Source organism: Talaromyces stipitatus, genomic scaffold (assembly GCF_000003125.1).
Source record: "Talaromyces stipitatus ATCC 10500 scf_1105507295523 genomic scaffold, whole genome shotgun sequence".
NCBI lineage: Eukaryota > Fungi > Ascomycota > Eurotiomycetes > Eurotiales > Trichocomaceae > Talaromyces > Talaromyces stipitatus.
Window position 1 is genome coordinate 1,036,561 of NW_002990113.1, and position 19,430 is coordinate 1,055,990.

The 19,430-nt window shown below is 47.3% G+C and overlaps 11 protein-coding genes across 16 annotated transcripts, besides 1 other annotated feature; 5 read left to right on the forward strand and 6 right to left on the reverse strand.

The window, feature by feature from the left end:
- Positions 1 to 79: 79 nt before the first annotated feature.
- TSTA_062990 (uncharacterized protein) lies at positions 80 to 1,528 on the reverse strand. Its single transcript, XM_002340158.1, has 3 exons — positions 1,306 to 1,528; positions 937 to 1,256; positions 80 to 878 (listed from the first exon to the last, which is right to left on the reverse strand). The coding sequence occupies exons 2-3, from the start codon at positions 1,154 to 1,156 to the stop codon at positions 238 to 240; spliced, it is 861 nt and encodes a 286-aa protein (XP_002340199.1). The 5' UTR covers positions 1,157 to 1,256; positions 1,306 to 1,528; the 3' UTR covers positions 80 to 237.
- Positions 1,529 to 1,651: 123 nt separating this feature from the next.
- On the reverse strand, positions 1,652 to 3,585 carry TSTA_063000 (uncharacterized protein; the record flags this gene model as incomplete). Its single annotated transcript, XM_002340159.1, has 8 exons — positions 1,652 to 2,248; positions 2,298 to 2,396; positions 2,447 to 2,775; positions 2,834 to 3,119; positions 3,181 to 3,240; positions 3,293 to 3,350; positions 3,398 to 3,418; positions 3,472 to 3,585. 8 exons carry the CDS (start codon positions 3,583 to 3,585, stop codon positions 1,761 to 1,763), a joined length of 1,455 nt encoding a protein of 484 aa, XP_002340200.1. The 3' UTR covers positions 1,652 to 1,760.
- A 372-nt stretch (positions 3,586 to 3,957) lies between these two features.
- On the reverse strand, positions 3,958 to 6,409 carry TSTA_063010 (translation initiation factor 4B; the record flags this gene model as incomplete). Its single annotated transcript, XM_002340160.1, has 5 exons — positions 3,958 to 5,643; positions 5,693 to 5,983; positions 6,037 to 6,117; positions 6,272 to 6,316; positions 6,379 to 6,409. 5 exons carry the CDS (start codon positions 6,407 to 6,409, stop codon positions 4,631 to 4,633), a joined length of 1,461 nt encoding a protein of 486 aa, XP_002340201.1. The 3' UTR covers positions 3,958 to 4,630.
- A 680-nt stretch (positions 6,410 to 7,089) lies between these two features.
- Positions 7,090 to 8,043, forward strand: TSTA_063020 (uncharacterized protein). Its single transcript, XM_002340161.1, has 4 exons — positions 7,090 to 7,220; positions 7,280 to 7,396; positions 7,461 to 7,577; positions 7,636 to 8,043. The coding sequence occupies exons 1-4, from the start codon at positions 7,172 to 7,174 to the stop codon at positions 7,965 to 7,967; spliced, it is 615 nt and encodes a 204-aa protein (XP_002340202.1). The 5' UTR covers positions 7,090 to 7,171; the 3' UTR covers positions 7,968 to 8,043.
- A 111-nt stretch (positions 8,044 to 8,154) lies between these two features.
- On the reverse strand, positions 8,155 to 10,229 carry TSTA_063030 (PHD and RING finger domain protein, putative; the record flags this gene model as incomplete). Its single annotated transcript, XM_002340162.1, has 2 exons — positions 8,155 to 9,862; positions 9,920 to 10,229. 2 exons carry the CDS (start codon positions 10,227 to 10,229, stop codon positions 8,268 to 8,270), a joined length of 1,905 nt encoding a protein of 634 aa, XP_002340203.1. The 3' UTR covers positions 8,155 to 8,267.
- Positions 10,230 to 10,298: 69 nt separating this feature from the next.
- Positions 10,299 to 10,332: a microsatellite.
- Positions 10,333 to 10,807: 475 nt separating this feature from the next.
- Positions 10,808 to 12,630, forward strand: TSTA_063040 (thiamine biosynthesis protein (Nmt1), putative). 5 transcript variants are annotated; one of them, XM_002340164.1, is made up of 6 exons: positions 10,808 to 10,847; positions 10,921 to 11,213; positions 11,270 to 11,331; positions 11,401 to 11,572; positions 11,622 to 11,771; positions 11,819 to 12,630. In XM_002340164.1, the coding sequence occupies exons 3-6, from the start codon at positions 11,297 to 11,299 to the stop codon at positions 12,482 to 12,484; spliced, it is 1,023 nt and encodes a 340-aa protein (XP_002340205.1). In that variant the 5' UTR covers positions 10,808 to 10,847; positions 10,921 to 11,213; positions 11,270 to 11,296; the 3' UTR covers positions 12,485 to 12,630. The 5 variants fall into 5 exon arrangements, with proteins under 5 accessions (XP_002340205.1, XP_002340206.1, XP_002340207.1 ...); XM_002340165.1 differs by having other exon boundaries at positions 10,921 to 10,936; XM_002340163.1 differs by having other exon boundaries at positions 10,811 to 10,847; positions 10,921 to 11,017.
- Positions 12,631 to 12,807: 177 nt separating this feature from the next.
- TSTA_063050 (actin monomer binding protein, putative) lies at positions 12,808 to 14,735 on the forward strand. 2 transcript variants are annotated; one of them, XM_002340168.1, is made up of 4 exons: positions 12,808 to 12,889; positions 13,012 to 13,658; positions 13,716 to 13,967; positions 14,025 to 14,735. In XM_002340168.1, the coding sequence occupies exons 1-4, from the start codon at positions 12,871 to 12,873 to the stop codon at positions 14,139 to 14,141; spliced, it is 1,035 nt and encodes a 344-aa protein (XP_002340209.1). In that variant the 5' UTR covers positions 12,808 to 12,870; the 3' UTR covers positions 14,142 to 14,735. The 2 variants fall into 2 exon arrangements, with proteins under 2 accessions (XP_002340209.1, XP_002340210.1); XM_002340169.1 differs by having other exon boundaries at positions 13,716 to 14,735.
- On the reverse strand, positions 14,151 to 14,631 carry TSTA_063060 (uncharacterized protein; the record flags this gene model as incomplete). The annotated part of the gene is made up of 2 exons (XM_002340170.1): positions 14,151 to 14,220; positions 14,339 to 14,631. 2 exons carry the CDS (start codon positions 14,629 to 14,631, stop codon positions 14,151 to 14,153), a joined length of 363 nt encoding a protein of 120 aa, XP_002340211.1.
- Positions 14,736 to 14,950: 215 nt separating the features above from the next.
- On the forward strand, positions 14,951 to 16,009 carry TSTA_063070 (nuclear protein SDK3, putative; the record flags this gene model as incomplete). Its single annotated transcript, XM_002340171.1, has 4 exons — positions 14,951 to 14,961; positions 15,019 to 15,448; positions 15,501 to 15,569; positions 15,620 to 16,009. The coding sequence occupies 4 exons, from the start codon at positions 14,951 to 14,953 to the stop codon at positions 16,007 to 16,009; spliced, it is 900 nt and encodes a 299-aa protein (XP_002340212.1).
- A 284-nt stretch (positions 16,010 to 16,293) lies between these two features.
- Positions 16,294 to 17,628, forward strand: TSTA_063080 (epoxide hydrolase, putative; the record flags this gene model as incomplete). Its single annotated transcript, XM_002340172.1, has 6 exons — positions 16,294 to 16,417; positions 16,483 to 16,535; positions 16,591 to 16,698; positions 16,754 to 16,863; positions 16,916 to 17,246; positions 17,296 to 17,628. 6 exons carry the CDS (start codon positions 16,294 to 16,296, stop codon positions 17,626 to 17,628), a joined length of 1,059 nt encoding a protein of 352 aa, XP_002340213.1.
- A 76-nt stretch (positions 17,629 to 17,704) lies between these two features.
- TSTA_063090 (uncharacterized protein) lies at positions 17,705 to 19,149 on the reverse strand (the record flags this gene model as incomplete). Its single annotated transcript, XM_002340173.1, has 5 exons — positions 17,705 to 18,422; positions 18,469 to 18,593; positions 18,642 to 18,714; positions 18,772 to 18,919; positions 18,966 to 19,149. The coding sequence occupies 5 exons, from the start codon at positions 19,147 to 19,149 to the stop codon at positions 17,705 to 17,707; spliced, it is 1,248 nt and encodes a 415-aa protein (XP_002340214.1).
- Positions 19,150 to 19,430: the final 281 nt, after the last annotated feature.

Sequence of the window (19,430 nt, forward strand, 5' to 3'; positions counted from 1 at the left end):
TGTGGGGATCTCTTTAATGACTATGATTTTACCTGGACTAGAATCCTAGGCCGCCTATATTCATTGAAATGCTCAGTTCGATTTCCAAGGTTATTAAAGTATCCAGACGGAACACTTCATATATAGAGGGAACAACATTCCGATAACATACAAAACTCCTAAGATGCTTGAATAAATCGTGACTCGTAGGATATCATATCTCTTTACCCAAATGACGAACGCAACGCAACGCAACGATCAAGAATTAATCAACTCCCTAACCCTCTCAACTCTCACAATCGCCTTCTCCAACCGATCAAGTCTCTTCCTCTTCTCTCCATCCCGTTTCTCAAGTAATGCAACTCTCTCCTCTAGCTTCGCGCGCGCCTTACGTTCCTGTGCAACCATCTCATTAGCCTGACTGAATAGTTGCGCAGTGAGTTCTTCGAGTTCCGAGTGCGCCTGCGAAAGTTGTGTTTCAGCGGCCTTTCGGAGTCCTTGTTCACGGCTTAGCGCAGTTTGGAGTGCGAGTGCATTCGTGTCTGATGAGGAGTCATGTGAGAGAAAACTAGTGTTATTTGTGGGACTGGTATGTCCTCCCCCACCTGGACTGCTGTTGGTGTAATTTGAATGAGATGTTTGCGGCGGTGTACTAGAATCTTTTGAACCGGCTCGTGATCCTGTGCGACGGTAGGGGAAATAAGATGCGAAATTCGCGAAGCGCCCTTGTTGTTGCTGTTGCTGGGAGTTCGCATCGGGGGTTTTGGGAGGGTGAGTTTGCTCAGTTGCTGCTGCTGTCGTAGAAGTAGCCTCGTTGTAATGATTATTGTTATTATTCCATGTCTGTGCTTGTTGTCGCAAGTTGTGTATTTCGTTCTCGTAGTCCGCTATTCTCACCGCTATAACACATTTAGCGACTGGACTCTTGAGTTCCCAAAAAAAAAGAGTTTGGTATACCTGTCTCCGACGCCTTCTCAGAGTATATTTTAAGCTGAGCTTCCAGCTCCTGTATCCGTTGCTGTGCAGCTATCGCGTCCTGCGAGACCAAGTCGTTGCCGCAATGCGGACAAGTTGTGCCTGACACTGACAAGGAGTCCTTCATCGGCGCGTAATCCTCTCCGAACAGTGTAGTTTTGACTCCGGCCGTAACTGTATAGACGGATGTAGCTGTTTGCATTGCTGTACTCAGATACTAGTTATCCCGCCTTGTGTTCCGATAGAGTAGCGACGTTAAACAGAAGACAGTGGGAAAGACGGTAACAATGAGATGCGAGAATCTAAAAGTCAAAGTCAGTCAAGGCCAAGAAATAAGTCAAGTGAACAGACCGTGTGCTCTGTAGCACATTGTAGCCAACCGGCAGCTGACACAATTCAAAGAGGCTAAATCACAAGGACCGCGGATGCGAAACACGAGGCGATCAGGTACCGTTACAGATACACCTCAAGATGCCTTACTCGTACTAACTCGGTACCGTTAGTCGGAGTGACATGGGAGATGAGACTGGTGATTCAGTTGAAGTCAGGCTGTCAGCATGTCAGGGATGGCCCCGTTTTATTGAGTGGGCTCTCCTTCCTTACTTCCCCGTATTTAAGGTGTCATTACCTCCGCGTTACGGTACCGTATGATATCATTTATTTTGACTCTACAACATCATCCGTCTATCTTTCTTTTAACATCGTCAATTTTCAGGTTCGCCCAGCATTGTCTCATCATGCCTTGCTTGAGATCGCTGTTTTCAATCAATCGTCATTTCACATACATATAACTACCAAAGTGTCATTCATACCATCTCACCCCTTGATTCGACATCCTGATCCTTGCTGGACCGTGGAATGGAAATCATTCCCCGAATCTTTTCACTCGTACACGCCAGCATCAGCGCTGTTGAGCCGCTTATCACTGCCATAACAATATTCATGACCCCCCAGCCAGCTGTCTGGGCCAATGTCCCCGCAATAATCGGTCCCAGCAACTGTCCAGAAGCCCATGCCATACCGTGAAGAGCATAAGCTTGTGCATTAGCACCTTTTGCGCCAAATATGCCAGGGGATTCTTTCTCTTTTCGTTCGATTGGTTCGCTGATTTCCACTATGAGAGGAAGAAGTACTGCTGAGAAGGAGAATCCGGCTGCTATCAGTAATGCTACGAACAAGATCCGGGATTGTAGTGAATCGTCCGTGACGAATTGGAATAGGATGAAGATCGGGATGAGAGAGGAGAATGTGGTGACGGATACGATGCGAGGGCCATAACGGTCGATGATTAACCCTACCATCAGTCAACAGCGAACTTCGAGGTTGGTCGTTAAGTCACTTACCAACAATCGGAGAAATTATACTAGGTAAGGTCAAGACCAAGAAGCACATGCCGATTTCAGAAGACCCCCAGTGGAATTTCTGGATCACGAATACCGGAACTGTCTAACGGAACAATGAGCTTGATCCGAACAAAAGAGGTGATGAGAACATACCGTCTCGAATGTAGTCCAAATCGCTGCGTCGGCAATGCTTGCAATTAACAATACCAAAAGCTGGCCAGACATTGCTAGACGAAAAATAGGCGGGATGCGACTCGAAGACTGTGGAGAGTTATCTATATCCGACTGTGGTTGTTGGACCGAATCATGAGTCTGGTAGTCTACCGAAGAGGTATTCAGCAAGGGCTCAGTCTCCCCTTCAAGGACCTTAACATGTGGCTTAGTCTTTGGCTCGATCATGAGATACCGGAGCACGACGTCAATGCCTATTAGACCTAAAGCGACCATGAACACCGAATCATAACCTGCTCGGTCCACCCTTCATACAATCAGCTCCAGGAACCCTCAACAACGACGTCGTGAGAACCTGAACATACAGAATACCACCTAACGCCGGGCCAGCCATAGTGCCAATATTCATCGACATGGAGACATACCCCATTGCCACACCCAATTGATCCTTTTTCATGGTGTCGACCACAAGGGCATTTCCGATAGTCCACATAGCGGCTTCAGCGACTCCCTGCAAGATGCGCGCAACGATCATCATTGTGGGAGACCTTGCAAGCCAGAACATGATCGTCGCGCCAGCGACTGCAATCAAGCCGACTAGAAACGGACCTTTTCGCGAAGAACCTTTGTCGGCGAAGTACCCAACGACAGCTGTAATTACAAATCAATGACCCAGGGGGAAAAAAATCAATCTGAATGGGTCAACCCTTACGAGAACTAACGAGCAGCGCACCGCCGAATGTCGCGAGTAAAATCGCCATCCATGTTTGAACTAGTCAATGTCAGATGCGACACACGTCTATGACGATTCGAATTCGACTCACGTTGATCGTCAGGTAAGTGAAGCCTATCCTTTAATATAGCCGGAATCAAGGGTATGACCTAGTCGAATCAGTCTGAGCCCACGAATATCGACAATATTTCATTACCATCCCATATATGAAAACATCCTATTATTCGTCAGTCATCCATCGCATATAGGACAAGAAGATCTAGAATATACTGCAAAAATAGCAACTGAAACAACGACAATGATAAAACTTTTGGATGATCGAAACGTTGTACTCCACTGCTCTTTTGTGCTCTCCCCAACCACGTCGACAGACACATTCGGCATTTTGTCTGTATATAAAAAGACGACCCAAGAATGACATCCGTAAGGTATCCTTGAGATAACAATCTCTGTTCTAGAGAACACGAAAGCCCCTCGCTCATGTATGACTCACAATCAGAAGCGGTCTGGCATTTGTTATCTCCAGCAGCGGCTGATCGTCAACGGGGGTTCATGGACTAGTCAAATAAGCACACTTAACAGGGTAACTATATCTTGCATATGCACCTAATCCAATCTCCAAGATAAAAAGTCCAGAAAACATTCTAGATCCTGCAATGATTAGTAACTTGTTTAAGGGTATGGGTTTGCATATCTACCATGACCGTTCATGCATGATCCTTGTTAAATAGTCTTTAGTTGCATCTAGAAGACAGGGAAAAACTTGTAAAATGCTTCTTATTTCTTGCTCTTTTTTTATTTTTCCCATTCTTCTACAATTTCATGCTCACTCGGCCACAAAAAAAGACAAGGAAGAAGATGGTGATCTAAGAGTATCATATTGAATACAATAGAGCAAGTAAGAGGAAACTTTTAATGAAAAATTGCATTGCGCTTTCAGGAGAGAGGAGGTTAGAAGGGGGAATTTGAAAAGAATAAGGAAGCGAAAAAAGAAAAAGCGTCACCATAGAATCAGCCCAAACATAGAGAGAAAGGAAAAAACACCGTTAATACCTAGACAATAGTCGAGGGATAAAATAAGTAAGAAAGACAGAGACAAGTCAAGATAATCTAGAGGGGAAAAAATCATATGTGCGATCCGCCATACATAACCAAAACAGCCTTCAAGTTGGTGTCAAAGATCGAGCTGCCTTTTTCATGAGAAGAAGAGGAGACAGAGGGGTGGTTGCATTATGTGTTAAAAATGTCATTTTGCGTAACTCGTTGCTCATATTCCAGTCGTTTGAAAGATAGCCGACATTTTTTGAATCAGAAAAAAGGGAGGTACGGAGGCGAGGACAATCGAATCACCATTCTCTTTTTTTGCATCTTGAATTCATATGGCACAAACGCGAACACTCCGAGAGATTGGAGAGTCAGGGTCTCAGGTTTAATAACGACCACGTCCCTTGTTGCGCTTGTTTGTAGAAACAGTGCTCCAGCCTTCCTCGTCGGCTTCAGCGGCGGCAGGCTCAGCCTTTCTCCAACTGCCGTTCGTCTTGCTATCAGCAGCTTCCTTGGGCTGCTCCTTGGCTGCGGTCGACTCCTCTTTGGATTCCTCTGCTTCATTTTCACCGCCGTCTTCATCTGCAGCCCGTCTCAGGACCTCGAAATTTGATTTCTTGGGTGCATCTGGGTCCGTTTCCTTGGTTCCGTTTGAGTCGCCGGTTGCGCTCTTCTCTGCCTTGGCTTTTTCCTTTGATTGACGTTGTTTTTCTGCCTTTTCGGCTTTGGCCTTCTCTTCAGCCTCTTTGCGAGCACGTTCGCGCTTTGCAACAACCTCTTGTTCTCTGGCAGCAGTGTCGATGGGTCGGGCAGCACCGAATGGGCTTGCTTTTGAGTCGCCAGTAGCACTGGGAGGCGGGCTCTGGACATTCTCGGACACAGTCCTCTTCTGCAAATTCAATTTTGGTCGCACTGCTGGAGCAGCAGGGGTAGGAACTGGGGACGATGGAGCGCTGGGTTCCTTCGGAGCAGGGGGGTCAGGGCGCATTCGTGCACGCCATTGGTTATCCATCTCAGCTGCAGTAGGGGTGCGCTCTGGTCGTTCTGGTCGCTCTTGGAATTCACGGCGGGGTGGGCGGGAACCGTCCTGAGAACGGCCCTCTCCCCAAGCGGGGGAGTTCTTGCGGAAGTTGGAGCCCTCGTTGCTCCGTGGACGACCACCTTCGCGTCCGGCAACAGCAGCAACGGGCGATAGGGGACCCTTGCGCTCCCAGTTACCAAAGTCACGGACTTTACCGTCGCTCTCAAATCGACGTCCACCACGAGTACTACCAGATTCGGAAACATTGTCTGGGAAATCTCTGTTGAAGCTGCGGTTACTTTCACGGCGTGGCAAGTCTGGTAGAGGGCCTTTGCGAGACCAGTCGCTGAAGTCCCGAGAAGAGCCAGAATCCTTGGCTATTAAGGGTCAGTAGAATATCTTTTAGAGGGAGTATATAACCCATACGTGGTTCTGCAATGCTAACACGGATAGCACGGCCTTGAAGAGTCGTGCCGGAGAAGGTAAGTGCTTTCTTGAGTCCCTCGACCGTAGCGAACTCGACATAGCCGAAACCTTTGGGGCTGCGATTGAGCTTGTCTTCGACAATGCGGACGTTGGTCACTTCGCAATCGGCAAACAATTGAGATACGTCGCTGGAGGTGGCATCGAAGGAAAGGTTGCCGATATGAGCGGTAAACGGAGGCTCGGTGGGAAGAGGTAGTTCGGGACGAGAAGAGAATGCTGGGCGCTCGCGGTCTTGACAGGTCAGATGGAATCATCCAGACAAACAGAATGAAGGATAACTATACCGTTGAAGCCATTTCCGAAACCTGCAGTCGAGCTTATGGCACGACGCTCTCCGCCATAGGTTGAGCGCGGCTCTGGGGCGGCTGGAATCTGTTAGTTATCTCGTTCTCATTCGTGTGTGCATTCGGATGATATCCAGGATATTTGTTATGACAGAAAATCGGGTGACATACCGGCTGGGAAATTGATTCATGTTAGCGAGCAGTCCTTACAACGCATTAGAGAAATAGTGCTTACCGGGCAAGGGCATATCCTCCATTTCATCAGCCCAAGAACCGAAATCTAGCAATAAACCCCGTCAGCCATCTCTGATCCAATTCTCCGACAGTAGCGAGACCACTCACTCTCATCCGCCAAGAAGGTCCCGATGGACATCTTCTGGGCTTTCTGTTTGGGCGCTACACATATGAATCAGCCATGACTGTCTCCCTCGTGTGCCAGACCCTTTCCAAAGGCTAACTGGCATAACAGACGACATAAAATCGAAGACGAACCCATGATTGCAGATAGTGGGGGGTTATCGTAGGAAAAGCGCGCAGATTAGTTGTGCGCGACTCTTCCCTCTTTTTTTTTTTTTTCTCTTCCCACTTGTTCTCGCTAGCCGAGAAGACTCGAGTCGAGGCGAAGGAGAAGATTTCAAGTAACTGATTAATGTTTTCGAGGAGTAGGCCAAGTGTTACCCTGAGCCTGGCCGGAGGAGATGGAGATGGTTGAATGCGAGGCTTGTGGTGTGACGCCGTATGTAGTTCAATGCAACAGAGGGGGAAATCGTCAAGATAAATTTTAGTTTGGTAATCCAGCCTGAGGCACTAATGGGGGTAAGTGCGTGTGTCTCCTGCCAGCCAATGATATGTCTGCACTCACAACACTTTCTTTGATTTTTAAGAGAGAATATATTTGATAATTTATTGCATAGAAATTGAATCTTTTAAAATACCTTATACTAGTATATACAGACTGCAGGTATATAATAGACATACTCGACTTATCAGTCCACGTGATGGAACAAACAGTGCAAACATGCACTCTTTTCCCATGCTTCGACCCTCCCATGTATCAATCTAGAACACAAAATCCACAAGTCATATTCTCGCATAATGTCCTAGGTAAAGGGGAGCAGACGGTCAAGCTATCATAATGGATGCCGATACCATCGTATCATCCCTGAAGTTCGGCGGCATAAGTGGTAAGCCTGGTTCATCTCCCGAACACACCCATACAGACAGAACTAACCACTCAGTTTAGGATGTACCGGTCTCCTTTACGGTGGGACTTCAGGTATCTTACGCGCAACGAAACATCCAATTGTGCATACAGTCGCACATGGAATTCATTTCGGTCTATGGGGGACTTCATTTTGGTGTAAGCAACGAATCTCATGCGTTGCTTCCGGGAAGAAAGGTTAAATTGACAACCCTCGAATCAGTTATAAGAAGCAATATTTTGCACTTTCACTATCAAGATGATGCCACGCGACAACAGCGGAAGTATGTCAGTGCTATATCTGGAGGCCTTTCGGGGGGTATAGTTGGTAGATTAATAGGTATACAAACCAACCTATCCATCAAACCAACTTTCTATAAACTAACATGCCTGAAAAGGCGCAAAATTCACACCCGGCTTCGTCGTATTTTCTTTACTAGGCTATCTAGGCCAATCAGGCTGGAATATAGCCGAAAGATGGCATCAAGAAAACGAGGGGAAAGAAGCTTCAAAACCAAAATCCATCCTGGAAAGAATGGCGGAATCCAAATGGATTCCGTTACGTGCACTTTCGGATGACGACTTTAGGAATATTTTGAAAGAAAAAGTCCTCAGTATTGAGGTTGAGATTGCGTTGTTGGATGAGAAGATCAAGAGTTTGGAGGATGAGCGTGCAGCTGCTTCTTTGAAGGAATCGCAAAATGCGAAGGATGAAGGCCAGAAGAATTGACCTCGCTTCGTCTCATCTTGTTCATGGAAGAATTTATTTTCGTTGTATATATTGTGGCTTGTATTATATTTACATATAGAAAGTGGTAATCCCGCGGCCTTGGGTTTAAAAAAGAGAAGTTGGAATTGAATGACTATTTATAACATGTTCCCAAAGGGTATATAACAAAACTCCAACATTATACAAGAAAACCAGATTTCCCAGATGATCAGTATCCTAAATCAGACAGGTATACCTAAAGAAGGGGAAATATACCAACGCCATGCCATGCCATGAATATGTCGTAACAGTCATATCCCACTAATTCACGCCTATTAGTACATTTCCGGAGTCTGTTTTGTCATCCGTCGTTGAGGGCTCCTCTCGAATCAGATCAACCGCTTCCTTCACAGCCTTGCGTGCACTATCCTTGAGCTCCCGTAAATGGTCTTCTTGCAGTTCTACCCCTTCCTCTACATGTTCATATAATTTGCGGGAGATTGTACGGTTGATGTTTGTATAATCATCTTTCGAGATGACTTTGCGGCGATAATATGGTTTGAGTTCGGAGCTAACCAGTTTCTGTATACTTGATTTGGCGGAAAGTGAAAGGCTAAGTCGCGATGGGGATACATCACTAGACCGTATGCCTTCAGCCCGACGTTGCCGGCGTGGATCACGATGGCTAGAATCGGGTTGGCGCTGAAAGTCGGAATTATCCGTTTGACTCTGAGCGGGAGAGGCTGACGGAGAGAATTCCGGAGATGGAGGAGATGGAGAAGATGGAGAAGATGGAGAATCGATACTAGGAGACAACTGTATTGGTGATACAGCACGTATTCGCGAGTGAGGAGGAGGGCTTCTTGACGATAGCCGGGGGGACGACCGGTTTGAGGATGCCGGGGACAGTGATGGCGACGAAGGGCCAGAGGCGCTATGAAACTCGTTGGGTGTATTCACATATGTCGGAGGTCCATTAGTGTCAATTCGAGGAGAGTTGGAAGCTTCTTCGACTTCTTTGAGTAACGACTGAAGGAAACTAGGCCCTCCTGCGGAGTCGTTATTCAACCGCGCGGCTGATCGCGATGCTTCACCATTGCTATTTTGCGTTGCTAACGCAGCCAGTTCTTCTGTCCGTCTAGTACGTGGTCGTTTGAGTTTTCTTTCAGGTTCAGTCGGTTCGGGGGATGGCGAGAGTGTCGGTTCCTTTCTCTTTCGTGCTGCATTCGGATCATTCTCGAGCTCCCTCGCTCGTTCAAAGGCATTCCACGCCCTCATCTCTTCTAATGACTCGGGTTGGGGAGTTGGGGCGCGCGGCACACGGGGCCGAGACGGCCGAGGCACATATTCATCTATAATAGCACTTGGTTCTCGGAAAACTCGACCAACGCCTTGCCGTTCTGCGACCTCCAGACGACGCTGCCATGCACGATGAGAGCCTCTGCGAGGTGTGACCCTTGAATGAAATCGGCTGAGCTGTTGTTCGTCATCGAACGGAAAATCAAGATCAAGGTTCAACCGGTCGTAAACGGATTGCCACACAGCTGCCCACTGTAGCGAGTTGGCCTGGTTGTGAGTCCGAAGCAAACGCTGTTGTGCCCGAGTCCGGCGTTCAGGACGGCGACTGCGAGGAAATCTGCTTGGTGTGTCAGACACAGCGCCAATAGCTCGCTGAGCTTCACACGCCCGACAGTACCATGAGCCAGAAGGCACCGCGTCCAACCCCAAACAGTAAGTATGCGATGGGACATCGCACCCATCGCATAACAACAAGACTTCCTCGTTGTCATTATCGCCGCAGAACGGGCAGGGTTGCGTATCGGAATCGTCTGTGACCTCTTCCTCGAAAATCATGAAGGGGTCTATATCGGCGACCTGAACTTTATCTTGGACGCTATAAGTAGAGACGACGGGACCTAGAATACACGTGTTAGTCACTAGATGAGAGATCAAGAAGTAGGCAATAAACTTACCACCAAGGTTGTCGAGTAGCTCGACTACATTAAAACTCGCCCGGCAGACGGGACAACTGTTCGCTCTTTCAACCCATGGTTTGAGACATTCGTTGTGAAACATATGGAGACACGGCACCAGACGAGCTAACTGTAAAGCAGTGCCTGCATCCTCAACATCCTGTTGTGGCAGCGAGGCCTTTGCCGTGAGATTGGCGCCGTCGTCATCGTCGTTATCATTATCAGGTCTTGGCGGAGATTCGGCGGCGACGGGAGACGACACAGCGTCTCCGCCAAGGTCGTTTAAACACACAATGCAGGTGTCGGCCATCGGACAGGGGATGAAGAAATGAACGGCCGAGAGAAGGCATGAAGAACAATTGACCAGCAACGATGTGATGAAGAGAAGGGAAGAGAAGAGAAGAAAGAGGAGAACAACTGAGCGTTGGACTTGGCTGAGCCTTTTTGAAGCTTGGCGCTAGGCCGAGTCGGGAATGGTATGGGCAACGTGACCCTTTTCAGCCTGCCATTCTTCATCTGATTCAGATCAGATGGATTGTCTTCGTCTGAACGGTAGAAATCAATCGGATATACGATGGGATGAGAGACGGGATGGTGGTGAAGCGTAGGCATCTCTAGGTGTACAGCGTATACTCCGTACGGAAAGCTACCGTGCTACGAAGCATCTTAGACACACGTAGTCATCATCCGGAACAAAATCCAGGACAATCATTATTGGTCTCTGCAATAATAGTTAATATATTATCTAAATTACTCGGAAATACATGCCTTGACGTGGAGCCTGAGGCCCCGTTCCGCTGCTGCCGGTGAGGTAACTCCTGAGGTATATAAATCTACCCCTCCTCTGTTGTCTCTTTCCTTCTTCCTTCTTCCTTCTCTCTTCTTCCCATCACTGCCTTTGCAATCACACAAGGCTCTTCTCAAGATAGTATGTGTCACTTATCATCCTGGTCCATGCCATAGATCGATCACCTGCTAACCCGTCACACATGTCTTTGTAGCAAACCAACTGACTCGGTACGACCCCGCGCAAGGGTACGAGTTACGCAATGTCCAAATAATCATCATCCAGGATGGATGCTATCACTACTAGTCAAGGTATTTTCAATAGTATAATATTCATTGCACCGCATGACAGGTGTTCAATTGTTTTGCAATGCTTTGGTCGGTGCATTTTCTTGCATCGTTCAATGTATTTCAATCCGATTGTTCTGAGATTATACTGTCAAAACTTGATCTAGATAATACTAGCGAAAGGACATGCGTGGCTTTGATACCTCCCTCTCTGTGACTGGTTTCTATCGTTGAAAGCAGCACGCCAGATTTTGCGTTTTGGCTGACTGTCTCTAGTGATATCATACCATCAATCCTGTCAAGATGTCGACCGATAAGATTACCTTCTTGACCAACTGGTATGATTAGTCCAGTTTTGGCTTTTCTTTTTGGGAATAGAGAGTTTCAATCGTGCTAATATTATCAAGGCATGCTACCCCGTACCATGCGCCTCTCTACCTTGCCCAGAGCAAGGGCTACTTCAAGGACGAGGGACTCAAGGTCGCCTTACTCGAACCCAATGACCCGTCAGATGTGACCGAGATCATTGGCAGTGGCAAGGTTGACATGGGTTTCAAAGCCATGATCCACACTCTGGCTGTACGTACTTGAACGAGCCTATGTAAGCCACTGCTAAACACCAGAACAGGCCAAAGCGCGCAACTTCCCGGTTACCTCCTTCGGCTCTCTCTTGGATGAGCCTTTCACCGGGGTCGTCTATCTTAAGGATAGCGGCATTACCACGGACTTCAAAACCCTCAAGGGCAAGCGTATTGGTTATGTTGGAGAGTTTGGCAAGGTAAATCTTTTAGCGAACTTTTCTAGATTCGTAACTGACGTCCATAGATCCAAATTGATGAGCTTACTAAGTACTACGGTATGACTCCTGACGACTACACTGCCGTCCGCTGCGGCATGAACGTCACCAAAGCCATCATTGAGGGCAAAATCGATGCTGGCATTGGCTTGGAGAATGTCCAGATGGTCGAGCTAGAGGAGTGGTTGGCATCTCAGGGCCGTCCCCGTGATGATGTCCAGATGCTGCGTATCGACCAGCTTGCGGAACTGGGCTGCTGCTGCTTCTGCTCAATCCTATACATTGCCAATGACAGCTTCCTCGCGGCCAACGCTGATAAGGTCAAGAAGTTCCTGCGTGCTGTCAAGCGGGCTACTGACTTTGTCATTGCTGAGCCCAAGAAGGCTTACGACGAATACGTTGATTTCAAACCCGTCATGGGCACTGAAGTCAACCGCAAGATCTTCGAGCGATCCTACGCTTATTTCAGCCGTGACTTGAAGAATGTTCCTCGTGACTGGCAAAAGGTCACCAACTATGGAAAGCGCTTGGGAATCCTGGACGCATCCTTCCAGCCCAACTACACCAACGACTTGCTTTCCTGGGCCCTCGATGCCGATTCCACTGACCCTATCGGTGACCAGAAGCGTATGGCTGAGCTTCAGAAGAAGGTTGCTGCCGAGGGTGGTTTCCAGCGACTTGAGATTGCTGCTTAATTTCCACCTTGGAACTCGTTCTAGGATGATTCGTGCTTACTACTGACCTAATTCGCTCATTTGTGGTCTATCAAATCTGTAGTTAATTAGCTGAGATCAGCCCAGCAAATGATTACTACTTATTTATTGACATGGCCTTATTCTTCAAACCTCTAATTCCCACATGTAGTACTGTTGTAAAAAGTGTAGACATGGTCGCTATGTAAAACAGCGGATTGTTAGAGTGGAAGTAAGCAGGCCAATGCCTGATTAACGTTGTATGGGGGCATGAGGGGGTTGCCGGTGGAGTAAGCTACCAGGCACATCTCGACCTTCCAAGTTTCAACCACTTTAACATCAGTAAACACTAGACTCATACGCAGTACTGCTGCTGCAAAATAAACAAAATGCAGTCCGGCATATCTGGTACGTTTCCATTGCACATCGAGTACAATAACTACGCCTTCAAAAGAGCTTCATTCATGCCCCGCAATATCGATTATCACCTCTAATGCTCAGACTGACCGCTATTCTCTTATAATCTACAGTCTCACAAGATCTACACGATGCCTTCCAAGCATTCACCTCCGACGATTCGGCGTTCGCATTACCCATAACCATCGACTCCGAAAGCCTCCAGCCACGACCCCCAATCCCCTTCGCAGAGTCCTCCTTCTACTCCTCTCTACCACAACTTCAATCTATCCTCGAACCCAGAACGCCGCTTTTCCTGGTTCTGCGTCATCATTCACCCGCCGTCAGTGGCCTGTTGGCATTAACCTACATCCCTTCGAATGCGGGTGTTAGAGCAAAGACGTTGTTTGCATCGACCCGTGCAACGTTGACGCGAGAACTGGGCAGTGAGAAGTTCGCGACTACAATCTTTGCGACAGAGGAGGAAGAAGTTTACGGTGAAGATGCGTGGAAGGAGCGTGATCTAGAAGGAAATGGGACATCTACAGCGTCGTTCAAGAGGGAGGACTTGATGGATGAAAAGGAGAGGGAGTTGGAAGCTGTTAGACGCGCAGAAGAGGAGGCTAGACACGGTACGGCTGGAAGAGATGTCGGTACTGGTGGAAGTTTGGGACGAGTTAGTGGGATTGCTACGGGGGGTGGGATGAGGGTAAATATGCCTGTGGATGAAGATGCGAAGACTGCGTTGCGGAATATACAGGAAGAAGGATTGGTTCAGCTGGTAAGTTCAAACATTCTCTGTTTATTATTCACTGTCACTATACTAATCAACATCTAGTCCATTGATGTCAAATCCGAAAGCATCAAACTTAACGCTACCGAGTCGAATGTTTCGCCAAGTGCTGTGGCATCGCATATATCGGACTCTTCGCCGCGATATACTTTCTACCGCTATCCTGGATCGACCATTGTAATCTTCATTTACACGTGTCCGTCCGGATCATCAATCAAAGAAAAGATGCTGTATGCAAGCACGCGTCGGGTAGCGATTCAAATAGGCGAGGCCGAGGGTATCCAAATTGACAACAAGGTAACGATCATTCAACTCCATTATTGAATTTAATACCATGTCTGACTATGATTAAAGATCGAAGGATCTTCGCCGGACGAAATCACTGCAGCAAGACTGCAGGAAGAGGTCACTCCACGACAGGACGAAGGACCAAAACGCGGATTCGCTAGACCCAAGCGTCCCGGTCGGTAGATGATGTCGTTAGATCCAGTCAGGCGAGTAGATGTATGCATTTGAGATAGCCTTTGTTATTCCTTCATATCCCATTCCGCTATGCTTGAACTTTTCTGTCTCATGAAGACGAGCTTGATGAACCGTATCAAGCGCATATATGTAGAAGATCGGACGACTAGTACTGCTGATTCCGAAAATTCTTCTTTTGGTAAAACAAATCCGTCCTCGAACTACCCAGATTAATAATCTTCGGACATCCGTCGCGATCTTTCTCAAGACGGGTACACTGGAAACAATAAAAGGCGTCGCTGATCCCCTCCCCACCACAGACAATGCATTTGTTCTGATAGTTTCCAAAAGAGCATTCGTCGCAGACGCGCACAAGAGTAGTTGGGCGCACGTACGAGTCGCAGACGGGACATCTGCCATCGCATTTGTCGCAGACGCGGCCGATAGAGATGCCGGGTTGTTTGCGGCACATGACGAGATCGGGATGATGGCGAGACATTTTTTTCTGTTTCTTTCTATCTTCGTTTGTTTGGTAATTGTTTGATCGACGATAGTAATCCGGTTGAGTAGGAGTGTTGAGATAGGTAGGTATTTATATGCAGTGGCGTTTGAAGAGAGAGAGAGGTACAGAGTAGAAAAGCTTAGAAACGATTTTCGAGGTTCCACAGCCTTGGCCCGAGCGCCACTCCAGAATTCACTGGATCAACTGAACACGCAGCTCTCCGACGACAATTCTAGCCACATTATTTACTTATATTCGACTACTCTTGACTCCAGCCAGCGCTGCGCATCGCGTGTAATTGTTTACGCCACCCAATATGGCGGAGGAGTGAGTCTCCTCGAAACGCGCATTGCCCGAATTGATTAAATAACTGACACAGTACAGAACTCTAGCTTCCGCAGTCTCAGTACCTCAGCCAGAAGACCTAGACCCAGTCCGCGCTTCACCAGAAGCACGTCAAAAAAGACGTCAATCCTCAGTATCAGAAAACGGAAGTAAGCGCCGGCGCATTAGCGGTGATAACCACTCACCAGACAACAATAATACCACACGACAGCCTACAAGACCCGGTGGAAGAAGAGTCGTTGCAGCCGCCGAAGAACGGAAACGGGGACAAAGACTCTTTGGCGGACTGTTAGGCACATTATCTCAGACATCGTCGACAACAGCGCAGAAACGAAGGGCGGATATTGAGCAGCGACAGCAGGCGAAACTCAAATTGCAGGATGAGCAGCATAGTGAGACGAAGAGGAGGAAGAAGGAGGAACTTTTAGATGAGCGGAGGAGTCAACAGGAGGATTTAGAACGCGCATCCGTGAGTTTTACAATTGCGGATTTTGGTAGGATGATTTGCTGATGCGATTTAGATGACTCTACGGCATCAAAATATGCTGCATGCAGCTGGGTTCCTACGCACAAAGGTGGAACCAGTTTTAGTAAGTCGTGAGATCAAAGATTGTGAGAGTCTCTTGGCTAATGAGTACAGTTATGGCGACCATTTGAATTAATAGAAGAAGACGAAGATATGATCTCCAGACAGCGCCAGGAAGCCAAGGAGACAATAGTGAAGGAGGAAGCGGAATTTGAAGAACGGTGGCGCAAAAGAGAGCAGGAGGGTAATAAGATACTGCACGAAAACGGGAAACCTGAGAATTCAAATAACCAACAAGCCGAGCCATCTCAAGATATTGACAACGATGCAAGCAAACCATCAGAACATGAAACTCAGAAAGAAGAGAACGGTGAACAGGATGTTTCAACAACAGACACAGGCGAACCGAGCACAGACGCTACACATAATTTATTGACACATCGCCAAGACGACGAGGGAGAGGAAGTCATGGAAGAAGATAAGGAGGATATGGTCCTCTACTAATGTTGACTGTTGGAGGCGCTTCGACAGATCAATTGCGTGTACTATATGTGACTTGCATTGCTTAGCTAGTTATACGATATCGGCATGATGGTCTACTGTAAGGCAACTTGCAAGCAGCCACCCGTACGATCATTCCCGATCATATCGATGGAATATCTATAACAACTGCATGCATACAATTTTAGTAATACCATGAGACGTCTCCTCACGATGATACAACCTCGGCTTATAGTACTCCACTTTACCTCCCTATTTAGGGTTGAAGGCTCCATCAACTCTCCAACATGCAACACACCTCAGTAGCAAGCAATATGACATCCAAAATAGCATCCAAAATTGACAGAATTAATTATAATGAGGATTCACGAGTCCAATGGCGGAATGCCAATCTGAATAGACGCAATTACGGTATGCCTACTCGCGGTTTCCAAGGTTGATGTAGCCCTCTACTAACACTGAGAATTTTGACAAAGCGTATATATACGGCGAACCGGTATCTGGAAAATGGAAAGCTACTGTTTTCCTGGTTTGTGTTTGTCATCTCGGATTTGCCTCAGGAGTGAACTAACATCCTGCAATAGCTGCATGGTTTCCCAGATCTGGCCATAGGATGGCGCTATCAAATCCCCCATCTTCTCAATCTCGGCTTCAGAGTCGTTGCTCCTGATCAACTTGGTTATGGACGGACTGTACATTCATCCTAAGATCTAGCGGGTATATCAAGATGAATGCTAATCAATACAGGATGCCCCCGATGATCCCAAAGAATACGCCTTCAAGAAAATAGCGGCTGATCTCGCACAACTTGCTCATCAACTTGGAGAATCTCGGATTGTGCTTTGTGCTCATGACTGGTTCGTCCCTCAATCAATCAATATTGACATCATGTATCTCACAAAACGACAGGGGTGCGGCATTAGCGTACTCGATCTACCACCACCAGCACAGCCTAATCTCACATATCATAACCGTCTGCGTGCCTTACTCTCCTCCACGCACAAATTATATCCCATTAGAAGAGCTGGTAGACAAATTCCTGCCTAGTCTTGGGTATCAATTGCAATTCCGATCTGGAGAAGTCGAGAAGGCTGTTCGTTCTAAAGACGATGTTCGGCAGTTTTTAACGATTATGTATGGCGGACGGACTGCTGAGGGAGAAGGCGGATGGTCAGCTTCAAAGGGAGTTAAACTAGATAAACTGGGCAGTTTTCGGGAGTCGCCGCTCTTGAAAGGCGAGGTATGTATTTCTCTTCTTGCCTGAAACCTGATGCTGAAACTGTATCTAGGATCTTGAATACTACGCCACCGAATTCTCTCGCTACGGCATCCATGGACCACTGAACTGGTACAGACTCACAGAAATCAACTTCAACGACGAGAAACAGTATGCCTCAACACCCAAGATTGAGGTTCCTTTACTCTTCATCCAGGCTCTGAGAGATCCGGCCTTGCCACCAGAAACTATGGGCAAGTCCATGGGTAAGGCGATTCCAGATCTAACGGTTAAGAAATTGAATACGTCTCATTGGGCGTTGACGGAGGATCCAAGGGGTGTCAATGAGGCTGTTGAATTTTTTTTGGGCAAGTATTTCCCGGACAAGGAGAGGAGTAGCTTGTAATCAGTCAAATATTATATAGCTGTATATCCATAATTATATACGCCGGGCGTATATACTTCAAGTCACTCAAAACAAACTAATTCAAAACCTTCACATCAAAGTTGAACCCTCCCCTCTCCAACTCATCAACATACGCCTGCCCCAACGTCGCCGGCGTCACAAACCCAGCTGATATATTTTTAATCTCCTTCTCGTGTTCCAGAACAATCTTTGCCGCAGCAGAAACCGTGATACCGGTTAATCCGTACAGATCACCTCTGTACGCAATACTACCTAGCACTTTCTTCATTTTTCCGGTTGTCGAGTCTTTTTGGTTACTAGAGACCAGAACCCGATGCTCGGAGTAATCATTCACGGTCTCCTCCTTTGACGGTCCGTGACCAGGTGCAGGGACAAATCGTTTCGCAATCCAGCGAAACGGCGCAAACACGAGGAGAGTGACGCCAATAGTCAGTACGAAATGAAAAACAGCTCCTAGCAGAACGTTGCGCACGCGAAAGTATTCGCGATACGAAAAATTTGGCCCGTAGAGATTGGACATGAGCGTGCTGCTGCGTATGACGGTAGTTTCGTCTACCATTCCGGAAGGAGAGGAGGTGAGTGTTCCCAGATCAGAGACTGAGCGGATACCGAAGATTGTTTCGATGATGGATTTGCGTGGTGTAGTGCGTGTGGACGGGATTGGGGAGGCGGCGAGACAGTAACTGTCCATGGATTTGACGAGGTCGGAGATGTCGGCGCTTTCGAGCGTGCTGATGACGGTGTAGGAGGTACCGCCACTTGCGCCGGCAGCCCTATGACTGTTAGTTTTGTAATTGCCGCCTGGTAGAGCGAACCTACTTGATGTCGTATATACAACCTACAGCTTCTGTAGGTTCGGCAGAGAGCTGTGTGCGTAGATGGTTCACAGCGTACCAGGCCACGACGTCGGGTGGTACGCTTTCAAAGCCGCAAGATGGAATAATCTATCCGGTCAGTAAAACTCAAGAAGAAATGAAAGTAAAGGAACGTACAATAGCCCCATTCTTCGCGGCAATTTCATGGTATTGATGCAACACCTTTCTCACCCACGGTGTTTCACCCGTGCTGTACCAAAGGTCCAAATTAGATATCCCGGTCGACAAAACAACGAAAAAGACATACACATCAACGTAATGGGTGCCATTCTCAGCACAAGCGTCGACAACAGGCGTCGAATACAAATGATACGGACCAACGCAGTTGATAATCAGACGCGTCCGTTTTGCGAGAGCATGGAGATTATCCAAGTTCATTTGGACAATCAGAATTTCTACCAGGGATTAGCACAGTTTTAAAGTTCTAGAAGAGTGAAATACCTGGATCCGGTCGGTCATAACCCAACTGCCTCCATTTCTGTACAAGACTTTCGATTTTCGAAGCTGAGCGACCTGCGACGGCCCATTTCAGTGTGGTTGGGAAGCCTTTGTAGATGTTTTCTGCTGTGTACTGGCCTGTGTAGCCTGTCGGGCCTAGAAGGACCAAGTCGAATTCTTTAGACATGTTATATATGAATACAGTATATACGTATACACAGGTGTGTGAAATAGATGTCTAGTATTCTATGTAGATAAGGTAGGATGAAATAGTCATCGTTGCCACCAGCAGAGCTTAAGCTCCCATGTGAAAATATGAGTGATGGGATTGGGCCCCGGACGACAGCTCCATACCAACGACGAGACGAGAATTAGATTGACTGAACTAGTTACATATAAATGTCAAAAGATCACTTCTCCACAAGCTATCGCAAGGACAACCAGTAATGAAATGAAGAATTCCCGAGA